Genomic DNA, 13,445 nt, shown 5'->3' on the forward strand with positions numbered 1-13,445 from the left:
TCCCTTGATCATTATGTAGTGTCCTTCTTGTCCTTCTTGTAATAGTCTTTATTTTAAAGTCTATTTTGTCTGATATGAGAATTGCTACTCCAGCTTTCTTTTGATTTCCATTTGCATGGAATATCTTTTTCCATCCCCTCACTTTCAGTCTGTATGTGTCCCTAGGTCTGAAGTGGGTCTCTTGTAGACAGCATATAGATGGGTCTTGTTTTTGTATCCATTCAGCAAGGCTGTGTCTTTTGGTTGGAGCATTTAATCCATTCACGTTTAAGGTAATTATTGATACATATGTTCCTGTTACCATTTTCTTTATTGTTATGGGTTTGTTTTTGTAGGTCCTTTTCTTCTCTTCTGTTTCCCACTTAGAGAAGTTCCTTTAGCATTTGTTGTAGAGCTGGTTTGGTGGTGCTGAATTCTCTTAGCTTTTGCTCGTCTGTAAAGCTATTGATTTCTCCATCGAATCTGAATGAGATCCTTGCCGGGTAGAGTAATCTTGGTTGTAGGTTCTTCCCTTTCATCACTTTAAATATATTGTGCCACTCCCTTCTGGCCTGTAGAGTTTCTGCTGAGAAATCAGCTGTTAACCTTATGGCAGTTCCCTTATATGTTATTTGCCGTTTTTCCCTTGTTGCTTCCAATAATTTTTCTTTGTCTTTAACTGTTGCCAGTTTGATTACTATGTGTCTCGGCATGTTTCTCCTGGGGGTTATCCTGCCTGGGACTCTCTGTGCTTCCTGGACGTGGGTGGCTATTTCCTTTCCCATGTTAGGCAAGTTTTCGACTATAATCTCTTCAAATATTTTCTCGGACCCTTTCTCTCTCTCTTCTCCTTCTGGGACCCCTATAATGCGAACGTTGTTGTGTTTAATGTTTTCCCAGAAGTCTCTTAGGCTGTCTTCATTCCTTTTTAGTCTTTTTTCTTTATTCTGTTCCGTGGCAGTGAATTCCACCATTCTGTCTTCCAGGTCACTTATCCGTTCTTTTGCCTCAGTTATTCTGCTATTGACTCCTTCTAGTTTATTTTTCATTTCAGTTATTGTGTTGTTCATCTCTGTTTGTTCTTTAATTCTTCTAGGTCTTTGTTAAACATTTCTTGCTTCTTCTCGATCTTGCCTCCATTCTTTTTCCGAGGTCCTGATCATCTTTATTATCATTTTACTGAATTCTTTTTCTGGAAGGCTTCCTATCTCCACTTCATTCAGTTGTTTTTCTGGGGTTTTATCTTGTTCCTTCATCTGGTACATAGTCCTCTGACTTTTTATTCTGTCTGTCTTTCTATGAATGTGCTTTTCCTTCCACGGGCTGCAGAATTGTTGTTGTTCTTGCTTCTGCTGTCTGCCCTCTGGTGGATGAGGCTATCTAAGAGGCTTGTGCAAGCTTCCTGATGGGAGGGATTGGTGGCGGGTAGAGCTGTCTGTTGCTCTGGTGGGCAGAGCTCAGTAAAACTTTAATCTGCTTGTCTGCTGATGGGTGGGGCTGGGTTCCTTCCCTGTTGGTTGTTTGGCCTGAGGCAACCCAGCACTGGAGCCTACCTGGCTCTTGGTGGTGCTAATGGTGGACTCTGGAAGGGCTCACACCTAGGAGTACTTCCCAGAACTTCTGCTGCCAGTGTTCTTGTCCTCACGGTGGGACAGAGCCACCCCCTGCCTCTGCAGGAGACCCTCCAACACTAGCAGGTAGGTCTGGTTCATTCTCCTATGGGGTCACTGCTCCTTCCCCTGGGTCCCGATGCGCACACTACTTTGTGTGTGCCGTCCAAGAGTGGAGTCTGTTTCCCCCAGTCCTGTTGAAGTCTTGCAATGAAAGCCCACTAGCCTTCAAAGTCTGATTCTCTAGGTATTCCTCCTCCCGTTGCTGGACCCCCAGGTTGGGAAGCCTGACGTGGGGCTCAGAACCTTCACTCCAGTTGGTGGACTTCTGTGGTATAAGTGTTTTCCAGTCTGTGAGTCACCCACCCAGCAGTTAAGGGATTTGATTTTATTGTGATTGCACCCCTCCTACCATCGCATTGCAGTTTCTCCTTTGTCTTTGGTTGTGGGGTATATTTTTTGGTGAGTTCTAGTGTCTTCCTGTTGATGATTGCTCAGCAGTTAGTTGTGATTCCGGTGCTCTCACAAGAGGGAGTGAGCACACATCCTTCTACTCTGCCATCTTGAACCAATGCACGTCTTATTTGTATTGTTTTTCTCCCTTTGAGCACCAAGTGATTATGAAGTGGCTTAACATCATAAATTAGTTCAGAGAAAGGTGTTAGATAAAAAGCTTGGAATTTTCCATGATGAACAAAACTTGTAGAAATCTAAACACAGTAAATATAGTTGTAAACTGTTTTCCTATGCACAAGTGTGTACACATAACAGCCTCAACAGCTTCTAAGCCACATGCAAATGAACAATTACTTCCTATCCCCCTGCACAGTTTCCAGGAAGTGCCTCATTTACTAGGAGGCAAGTGAGGAGGTGGATGGATCTGGGCCAGGTCTTTAAGCCATGTGATACAGAATGATGTCGTGGGAGTTGGGTAAGAGGACTACTTCTGCCAAATTGGGAGGCAACTGCTTTGGCATGGCACTCATTCTCCATTTTCCTGAATCAGGTGCCCAAGTACAGCTGTGCCAACCAAATGCTACTACCTCTGCCTTTGCACAATATGATCATTTACTGTGAGCTTAAAAAACGTAAAAGAAAAAGAGGCTACCATCAGGTTCCCTTGGTACCCCCTTGGTGTTATGCTCATCTGGATTCCAGTGTCAGGTGGAAGATGTGATACAGTATTTACTTATGATGTAAAATAATAGCTTCGAGACCAAAAGAAAGACTGAAAAGAACATTTTAAGGTAAGAGAGGCTTTCATATATATATATATATATATATATAATATATACATATATTATTTTTAAAGAAAAGCACTTGTTAACATTTAAGAATCTCCCTCCATGTGACTTCAAGCTACCAGGACACAGCTACTCCCCCACCCCGCCCCCCAACACACACACACGCGCGCGTGCGCGCGCGCACACACACACCCTTAATATTCTCCTCAGCTCTTCTGCTGAAGAATTTAACCTTCATGACAATGTTACCCCAAAAAGTGGGTTCACCTCTTGGTAGGTGTCAAGCCAGAAGACAAAGCCAAGCCAAACAATGGAAGAAGGAAGGACTTATTACTTGCAGCAAGTAGGGAGAACACCAGGGATCTTTCCCAAAGCAGAGTCTCCCCAAACAGCAACATTGGGGAAGCTTTAAGCTAGGTTACCTGCATACTCATGAAGGGGCTTGAACAGAGGAGAATTCAGCATAGAACTGGGGCAAAGGTCGACAATGTCCAAGCTTTAGTCAGTTGATGTCATGAGGATCAGAAAAGGTCAACATTCTCATCCCTTAGGTTCCAGTCCATCTGGTGGATGAGCCCTCCAGAGGGGTTTAAATTCTGTGAAACAGTTCCAGAAAGTGCTTCAGGCTAATCTTTACCATTGAAACAGAACTGAGAGTCTTTACAACTGATTTATTATCTTTGCTATTGTTACTCATCTTGCCTGGTAACAGTTGTTTGTTCCTTTGTTCCCTTAAGATCATTACTGCTGAGACCTGTTCAAGGGCAAGCATTGCAGCCAGGCTTAGATCACAAAATGGTTTAGGGCTAAATGGCTTCTCTAATGTCAAAAAGCTATATCTCGTTCTTTTCCTCCAGGGCCCCCCTACCCTATCTGCTTACAATGACAGGCAGCTTTGGGAACGTTCTCTTTCCCAGAACTGCCTGATCACACCACATCAATGATCGGAGCACCTCCAGTCTTGTTTTTGGTAGCTTTTCCCCCATGTCTGCTCACTGATCAAGGTCCACAGTTTATCATGGTTGACAGTGGGGCAGAAGCTCCGATTCCTCTTTTAAGTGGTGATGCCTCATTCCAACTTTCACAAAGTAACCTGGGTGATATTTGTCAAAGCTGATCCTGTGGTGATGGATGCCATCTGCGTTACCCAGGCCTCTGGGTGCTTCCGACGTTTGATGATGCAGCCATGGCATGACTGCATGGCACGTGGCCCCTAAGTTTCTGGGTCTTCCTTAGTCAGCATGGCATGTCAGTGGCTGAAATGAAAGAGGGAGCCTTCTGTTTGTATTAACGATAGTAGGCAACCACTACTATCCTTAAAAGTTCTTAGAAGTGGCCACAGTTTCATTTTCTGCTTGGAAAGTTTTCTTTCTTTTTTCTTTTCTTTTCTTTTGTTTTTTTTGGCCGCTGCAAGCTGCATGGCTTGCAGGATCTTAGTTCCCTGACCAGGGACTGAACCCATGCCCTCAGCAGTGAAAGCATAGAGTCCTAACCACCGGACCACCAGGGAATTCCCTGGGAAGTTTTCTTGAAATACTTTTTCTTTTTAAATTTTATACAAAATTTTATTGACGTATAGTTGATTTACAATGTTGTGTTAATTTCAGCTGTACAGCAAAGTGATTCAGTTATACATATATATATATACATACACATTCTTTTTCATATTTTTTCCCTGTATGGTTAATCACAGGATATTGAATATAGTTCCCTGTGCTATATGGTAGGACTTTGTTGTTTATCTCTTGAAAATTTTTTAAAATTAATTAATTAATTTTATTTATTTATTTTTGGCTGTGTTGGGTCTTCTTTGCTGCGCGCAGGCTTTCTCTAGTTGTGGTGAGCAGGGGCTACCCTTCGTTGCGGTGCGCGGGCTTCTCGTTGCGGTGGCTTCTCTTGTTGCAGAGCATGGGCTCTAGGCACGCGGGCTTCCGTAGTTGTGGCTCGCGGGGCTCTAGACTGCAGGCTCAGTAGTTGTGGCGCATGGGCTTCGTTGCTCCGTGGCATGTGGGATCTTCCTGGACTAGGGCTTGAACGGATCTTCCTGGACTAGGGCTCGAACCTGTGTCCCCTGCATTGGCAGGCGGATTCTTAACCACTGCGCCACCAGGGAAGCCCCCCTCTTGAAATATTCTTAAGCAAAATTTCACCAAATGGGGGACTTCCCTGGTGTCCAGTGGTAAAGACTCTATGCTCCCAATGCAGGGGGCCTGGGTTCGATCCCCGGTGAGGGAACTGGATCCTGCATGCTGCAACTGAGACCCGGTGCAGCCAAATAAATAAATAAATAAATAATTTTAAAAAATCACCAAATGTAGTTTAGGTACCACTTTGTCACTTAATGGAAATAAATCACACACTGACCATACTTACCTGATAAATAGGGGAATTTGTGACTCAGATTGTACTAACACATGGTAGGTGTCCCATAAATATTTTGTTGATGAGTGGATAGTTTATGGTTATTTTTGCAGCCAAATAAAAATTTTTTAAAAGATGATTTCATTTAATAAATGAAATTAGCAGGCGGATTCTTAACCACTGTGTCACCAGGGAAGCCCAAAGGTGTTTTCTTGTTATTTTTTTTAATTTAAAAAAAAATTTTATTGAAATATAGTTGATTTACAATGTAGTATTAGTTTCCAGTTTATTCTTTTTTTTCTTTTAACATCTTCATTGGAGTATAATTGCTTTACAATGGTGTATTAGTTTCTGCTTTATCACAAAGTGAATCAGCTATTCATATACAATATTATATCCCCATATCTCCTCCCTCTTGCGTCTCCCTCCCACCCTCCCTATCCCACCCCTTTAGGTGGTCACAAAGCACGGAGCTGATCTCCCTGTGCTATGCGGCTGCTTCCCACTAGCTATCGGTTTTACATTTGGTAGTGTATATATGTCCATGCCACTCTCTCACTTTGTCCCAGCTCACCCTTCCACCTCCCCGTGTCCTCAAGTCCATTCTCTGCGTCTGCGTCTTTATTCCTGTCCTGCCCCTAGGTTTTTCAGAACCATTTTTCAAAGGTGTTTTATTATTAAATTATGGCATCTGAGAAGCTATGAGGTCTTAACCTACTTTACACCTTCCTGGTATACAACTAAGGCATGATGAGCCAACTCTGTGCATTTTTTCCCATCTCCTTGTTCAGTGACCAGCATTTTGGTAGCTTGAATTTTGACATATTGGGAATATTTGTAGCATGGAAATTGGCCTGTGTTACAAATCAGGTTCCCTCTAGAGCTGTTTGTTAAGCATTTACAAGCACATCTGTGCTCGCTCTCCTCCCCCAGTCATTCTTCTAATTGCTTTGTTCCTTGCCTGCTGTTAGAGCACAAAGGAGGCAGGAAAGCAGAGTCAGACACATAGATGGAATGTAGATTCCCTCCATTTGATAGCACTGGGACCTGGAACAAGTTATATAACCTCTCCAATACCCAGTTTCCTCCTTAATAAAGTGGGGTTGGTAATAGGCCCACCTCAGGGTTGAGAGGCTGAAATGAAATGATGTGTGGTGAGCACCTAGCAGTGCCTGGTACATGGTAAGTGTTCAAAAAGTAGTGTCTACTGCCAGTACTGATAGCCATTCATTCAACAAATGCATATGGAAAGGCTGTTTGCAAAGCACTTTTGATTCTGCCTGTATGGGTTTTTTTGTGTGTTTGTTTTTGTTGTTTTTGACCTCGCTGTGTGGCTTGTGGGATCTTTGTTTTGTTCCCTGACTAGGGATCTAATCCAGGCTCATGGCAGTGAAAGCATGGAGTCCTAACCACTGGACTGCCAGGGAATTCCCAGATTCTGCCTGTATGGTTTTTTATTTTTTTATTTTTTTATTTTTTTTTGCGGTACGCAGGCCTCTCACTGTTGTGGCCTCTCCCATTGCGGAGCACAGGCTCTGGACGCGCAGCCTAGGCGGCCATGGCTCACGGGCCCAGCCGCTCCGCGGCATGTGGGAACTTCCCGGACTGGGTCGTGAACCTGTGTCCCCTGCATCGGCAGGCGGACTCTCAACCACTGCGCCACCAGGGAAGCCCTGCCTGTATGGTTTTAAATGTACAGATAAGCAAGAATAAAATATCACTCTGAAATTCTGAGCTTTCGAATCGCATGTTCAATGTCATGTGGACTGCATACCTGGGCCCTTGAAATATGTCCTGGTTTGTTCTCCCTGGACAGGGAGAACAGGGTTTGTTCATCCCAAGTATGGTCATCTTCTCATCTCCTGTTAGAGCACCTACCCACCCCCCTGAATATCCTCCTCATTTCTCCACAACCAACAATCTTCCTGGCACGTGGCAGATTCCTCTCAGACCTGTGCCAACAAGTACTCTTGCATGAGTTATCAGGTAGCTGCTTTTTTATATGCTGAGGTCAAGAATAGAAGGCTTCCTTTCCCTGTGAGAATATTCTGGCAAAAGTGCTGCCCCAGGGCACACATGAGCTGTTTCCACCAGCTGTTTCCATCACTGGTTCCCGTCCCCTCCTCGCCCATTCAGGACCATGTTGTGCTCAGAATGGCATCCCAAATGTCGGGCAGCCTTCACCTCAACATCCCTTTAGTGAGAAAAAAGATTATTTGTAGGAAAAATGGTAATGTTAAATTCTAAACCCTTCAGATTCTTACAGGTACAAGTGACACTGAGATCGATGTAATTGGGACTAGAGGAATTTGTAGGAAGGGGGAACATTAACCTCTTCATACTCTTCAAATATTAAGTGTTCACAAAGCTTAAAGACTCCTGCTTCCTGCACACACAGGCTTCCTGTGGAATTTTTCAAACACTTTGAAGTGCATCTTTTCAACTTGATCCATTTTTCAGTACTTAAATTTCAGAGCTGTTTTAAAACGTGGAAACACTCAAGACAAGTACGAGTTGTTGCATGTTGGGAGCGCCTTTGCCATCAGTTTGAAACTGTGCTTTATGCAGGTAGCTTGAGAGTATAAAAATGTAAACCTTGGCATTAATGAATAGAAGCCAGCACATGTCAAATGCTACATTTCAGCTCATTGAATTAATTAATTGATAGACTGCATCTGAAATATGTCTCATAGAAGCTATTTTTTTGTTAAAATAATTTATCACCATGAGTAATACCCTTGATACCCTATTTCCATAAAGTACTGATAGGCATCAATAATATTTATTGCTTAGCCTTCCATCATATTTTCAGCAGTGTAAATTCTTATGCATAAATCATATTGTTAAAAATTAAAATGATGATTGGGCTTCCCTGGTGGCGCAAGTGGTTGTGAGTTCACCTGCCGATGCAGGGGACACGGGTTCGTGCCCTGGTCCAGGAAGATCCCACATGCCATGGAGCGGCTAGGCCCATGAGCCATGGCCGCTGAGCCTGCGCATCCGGAGCCTGTGCTCCGCAACGGGAGAGGCCACAAGATTGAGAGGCCCACATAACGCCAAAAAAAAAAAAAAAATTAAAATGATGTGTTTATGTATATTTAATATTCAAATAGTAGACTTTTCAAATGTGATTTTAGACCAGGTTGGTTTTTTTTTTTCCCCCAAAATAGTCTCACTCAATTCCTCATCAAGAATGAACACACACATCAGATTTTTCAGGTGGGATCATCTGAAAAACACCACCACCATTCACTTTAAATATTTCCTCAAATAGTGTTGTCAATTATACTTCAAAAAAACAAACATACAAACAAACTCATAGAAAAAGAGACCAGACTTGTGGTTCTCAGAGGCCAGGGGTGAGGAAGAGGGGGATTGGATGATGGTGGTCAAATAGCACAAACTTCCAGTTAGAATATAAATAAGTACTAGGGAGGTAATGTACAACATGGGTAATATAATTAACACTGCTGTATGTCATATATGAAAGTTGTTAAGAAAGTAAATCCTAAGAGTTCTCATCATAACAAAAAAAGTTGTCAAAAAAATTTGTATCTATATGAGATATGATGGATGTTCACGAAACTTACTGTGGTGATCATTTCATGATGTCTGTAAGTCAAATCATTATGCTGTACACCTTAAACTTATACAGTGCTGTTTGTTAATTATATATCAGTAAAACTGGGGAAAAAAAGAAAAAATAGTTTTTAATTTTTCAGAGCCCAAATTGAAAATACTTTAGAACAAAATCAGGTCAAATCTTTGGAATTCAAAGTGGCCGAACACCCAGAAGGGACACAATATAATACCTGCCAATTACATGCCTGCCCAGAGGGCTGAACTGAATTCCTTTTTACTAATTTGGACATGTCTTCTCTTTCTTAGTGATACAGGAACAACACCTCCAGAGAGTGGTATTTTTGGATTTATGATAAACTTCTCTGCATTTCTTGGTAAGTACACAATAATTATTATAAATAAATTAAAAATTACCAATCTCATGTGAAGTAAAATGTTACAGTTTATGTATCATTTTTATTTATTGATCTTTTATTGATCTTTGATCTTTGTTATTGATCTCTGTTATTGTTTTCTTTGTTTCTATTTCATTTATTTTTGCTCTGATCTTTATGATTTCTTTCCTTCTACTAACTTTGGGTTTTGTTTGTTCTTCTTTCTCTAGCTCTTTTAGGTGTAAGGTTAGATTGTTTATTTGAGATTTTTCTTGTTTCTTGAGGTAGGCTTGTATTGCTATAAACTTCCCTCTTAGAACTGCTTTTGCTGCATCCCATAGGTTTTGGATCATTGTGTTTTCATTGTAATTTGTCTCTAGGTATTTTTTGATTTCCCCTTTGATTTCTTCACTGACCTCTTGGTTATTTAGTAACGTATTGTTTAGCCTCCATGTGTTTGTGTTTTTTACATTTTTTTCCCTGTAGTTGATTTCTAATCTCATAGCATTGTGGTCAGAAAAGATGCTTGATATGATTTCAATTTTCTTAAATTTACCGAGGCTTGATTTGTGACCCAAGATGTGATCTATCCTGGAGAATGTTCCGTGTGCACTTGAGGAGAAAGTGTAATCTGCTGTTTTTGGATGGAATGTCCTATAAATGTCAATTAAATCTATCTGGTCTGTTTTGTCATTTAAAGCTTCTGTTTCCTTATTTATTTTCTGTTTGGATGATCTGGCCATTTGTGTAAGTGAGGTGTTAAAGTTCCCCACTATTATTGTGTTACTGTCAAATTCTCCCTTTATGTTTGTAAATGTTTGCTTTACGTACTTAAGTGGTCCTATTTTGTTTGTGTACATAATGTTCCTGTTACCATTTTCTTAATTGTTATGGGTTTGTTTTTGTAGGTCCTTTTCTTCTCTTCTGTTTCCCACTTAGAGAAGTTCCTTTAGCATTTGTTGTAGAGCTGGTTTGGTGATGCTGAATTCTCTTAGCTTTTGCTTGTCTGTAAAGCTTTTGATTTCTCCATCGAATCTGAATGAGATCCTTGCCGGGTAGAGTAATCTTGGTTGTAGGTTCTTCCCTTTCATCACTTTAAATATATTGTGCCACTCCCTTCTGGCCTGTAGAGTTTCTGATGAGAAATCAGCTGTTAACCTTATGGCAGTTCCCTTGTATATTATTTGCCGTTTTTCCCTTGTTGCTTTCAATAATTTTTCTTGGTCTTTAATTTTTGTCAGTTTGATTACTATGTGTCATGGCATGTTTCTCCTTGGGTTTATCCTGCCTGGGACTCTCTGTGCTTCCTGGACTTGGGTGGCTATTTCCCTTCCCATGTTAGGGAAGTTTTCGACTATAATCTCTTCAAATATTTTCTCGGGTCCTTTCTCTCTCTCTTCTCCTTCTGGGACCCCTATAATGCGAATGTTGTTGTGTTTAATGTTTTCCCAGAGGTCCCTTAGGCTGTCTTCGTTTCTTTTCATGCTTTTTTCTTTATTCTGTTCTGAAGCAGTGAATTCCACCCTTCTGCCTTCCAGGTCACTTATTTGTTCTTCTGCCTCAGTTATTCTCCTATTGATTCCTTCGAGTGTATTTTTCATTTCAGTTATTGTAGTTCATCTCTGTTTGTTTGTTCTTTAATTCTTCTAGGTCTTTGTTAAACGTTTCTTGCATCTTCTCGATCCTTGCCTCCATTCTTTTTCTGAGGTCCTGGATCATCTTCACTATCATTTTTCTGAATTCTTTTTCTGGAAGGTTTCCTATCTCCACTTCATTCAGTTGTTTTTATGGGGTTTTATCTTGTTCCTTCATCTGGTACATAGCCCTCTGCCTTTTCATCCTGTCTGTCTTTCTGTGAATGTGGTTTTGGTTCCACAGGCTGCATGATTGTAGTTCTTCTTGCTTCTGCTGTCTGCCCTCTTTTACTGTTATTTTTTTAACAAACATTATTTTTTAGAACATTTTCAGACTCACAGAAAACTTGAGGATAAGGTAGAGATTTCCCATATACGCCCTGCTCCCCTGCACCCCCCCCATAGCCTTCTCCATTATCAACATCCCCCCACCAGAGTAAGATATTAGTTACAGCTGATGAACCTACATTGCCACATCATTATCACCCAAAGTCAATAGTTTACATTAGGGTTTATGCTTGGTATACGTGATTTTTAAAAAAGTATAACCTTTGCAACTACAGTTTTGCTCTACTTTGAGAAACTCAAGTGACTAGAAGTCCAAAGTTATTTATGGCCTCATTATAGAACTATTCACTTTATCTGGTAATTTGCCACAGGAATTTGAAATGGATTTTAAATGTAATTTCTAAAATTGTGATTGATATCCAGTGCATTTGCGTTAAGCCAAAGACACCTAAAGTTTAGAAGGTAATGTTTCTCACAGTGTGTTCTGAAGGTAACTTACAAGAAAATCCTCTTGGGTCCTGGTTCCGAGGCCTGTTCCAGGGCCACACTGCAGAGCTACTGGATCAGAACTTCTGGAAGTGGGGCCCAAGCATATATGCTGTGAACCAGCACTCTAAGGGACTTGGATACTCACAAAAGCTTTTGAACCACTGACAAAGGTGTTAGCTCACCTGTTAGAGGAAAGGAAAGGTGAAGCATGGAACAGTTTGTCTCCAACTCAGCTATGATTTTTCAGTTCCTCAAATTCACCTGAGATGCAGTTGAGAGGCTACAACCCTCTGTCATGAGGCAATTAATGTAATGACTAAAAAACTCAGTCTTCTATGGGTGATGAGGGTATATGGATGGAAGAGGTAGGGCTCTTTCCATAAACCCTTAACCCTGCAGAACAATCAGGTGTTTGCCAGGGACCCATCATATAACCAGCACTTTCTGGCCCTCTCTACTGATGCAGGGTGGGAAGGGGCAGAGGTGCTGGAAACCCTACCTAGTGACTTGGCATCTTCAGAATTTGTTCATCCTCCTTGGTAGAGGGAGTTTCACCCCATCACTCATTTGTGGTCTTCTCCTCCCAAGGTTTTGGAGGTGAGCAAGGGGAAGTAGAAATAGGAGTCAGTCAATCCCAGTGCCCTCTTACACCATCCTTGCCCAGAGTCCAGATTTAGAAGACAGATTATTTTATCACTAGCAAGTGATAAATGTAGCTTATTTCTTCTAGGGAAGGGAGAATCTGACATGAATATCTCTGTTTAAAATGCTCTATGATAAATTAAAGATGATACAAATAGATGGAGAGATATACCATGTTCTTGGATTGGAAGAATCAACATTGTGAAAATGACTCTACTACCCAAAGCAATCTACATATTCAGTGCAATCCCTATCAAACTACCACTGGCACTTTTTACAGAACTAGAACAAAAAATTCCTCAATTTGTATGGAAACACAAAAGACCCCGAATAGCCAAAGCAATCTTGAGAATGAAAAATGGAGCTGGAGGAATCAGGCTCCCTGACTTCAGACTATACTACAAAGCTACAGTAATCAAGATAGTATGGTACTGGCACAAAAACAGAAATATAGATCAATGGAACAGGATAGAAAGCCCAGAGATAAACCCACACACATATGGTCACCTTATCTTTGATAAAGGAGGCAAGAATATACAGTGGAGAAAAGACAGCCTCTTCAATAAGTGGTGCTGGGAAAACTGGACAGGTACATGTAAAAGTATGAAATTAGAACACCCCCTAACACCATACACAAAAAGAAACTCAAAATGGATTAAAGACCTCAATGTAAGGCCAGACACTATCAAACTCTTACAGGAAAACATAGGCAGAACACTCTATGACATAAATCACAGCAACATCTTCTATGACCCACCTCCTAAAGTAATGGAAATGAAAACAAAATAAACAGTGGGACCTAATGAAACTTCAAAGCTTCTGCACAGCAAAGGATACCATAAACAAGACCAAAAGACAACCCTCAGAATGGGAGAAAATATTTGCAAACGAAGCAACTGACAAAGGACTAATATCCAAAATTTATAAGCAACTCATGCAGCCCAATAACAAAAAAACAAACAACCCAATCCAAAAATGGGCAGAAGAACTAAATAGACATTTCTCCAAAGAAGATATACAGATCGCCAACAAACACATGAAAGAATGCTCAACATCATTAATCATTAGAGAAATGCAAATCAAAACGACAATGAGATATCATCTCACACCGGTCAGATTGGCCATCATCAAAAACTCTAGAAACAATAAATGCTGGAGAGGGTGTGGAGAAAAGGGAACCCTCTTGCACTGCTGGTGGGAATAATGTAAATTGATACAGCCACTATGGAGAACAGTATGGAG

The 13,445-nt window shown here is 41.1% G+C and overlaps 1 protein-coding gene across 1 annotated transcript in view; it reads left to right on the forward strand.

The window, feature by feature from the left end:
• DRAM1 (DNA damage regulated autophagy modulator 1) overlaps positions 1-13,445 on the forward strand; it is a 37,473-nt gene that overhangs the window by 7,626 nt on the left and 16,402 nt on the right. The window contains exon 2 of the mRNA XM_024127374.3: positions 9,083-9,150. Coding sequence (XP_023983142.1) covers positions 9,083-9,150 — 68 coding nt within the window. The remainder of the gene's footprint in view (positions 1-9,082; positions 9,151-13,445) is intronic.

The sequence above is a fragment of the Physeter macrocephalus genome, chromosome 6 (assembly GCF_002837175.3).
Source record: "Physeter macrocephalus isolate SW-GA chromosome 6, ASM283717v5, whole genome shotgun sequence".
Taxonomy (NCBI): domain Eukaryota; kingdom Metazoa; phylum Chordata; class Mammalia; order Artiodactyla; family Physeteridae; genus Physeter; species Physeter macrocephalus.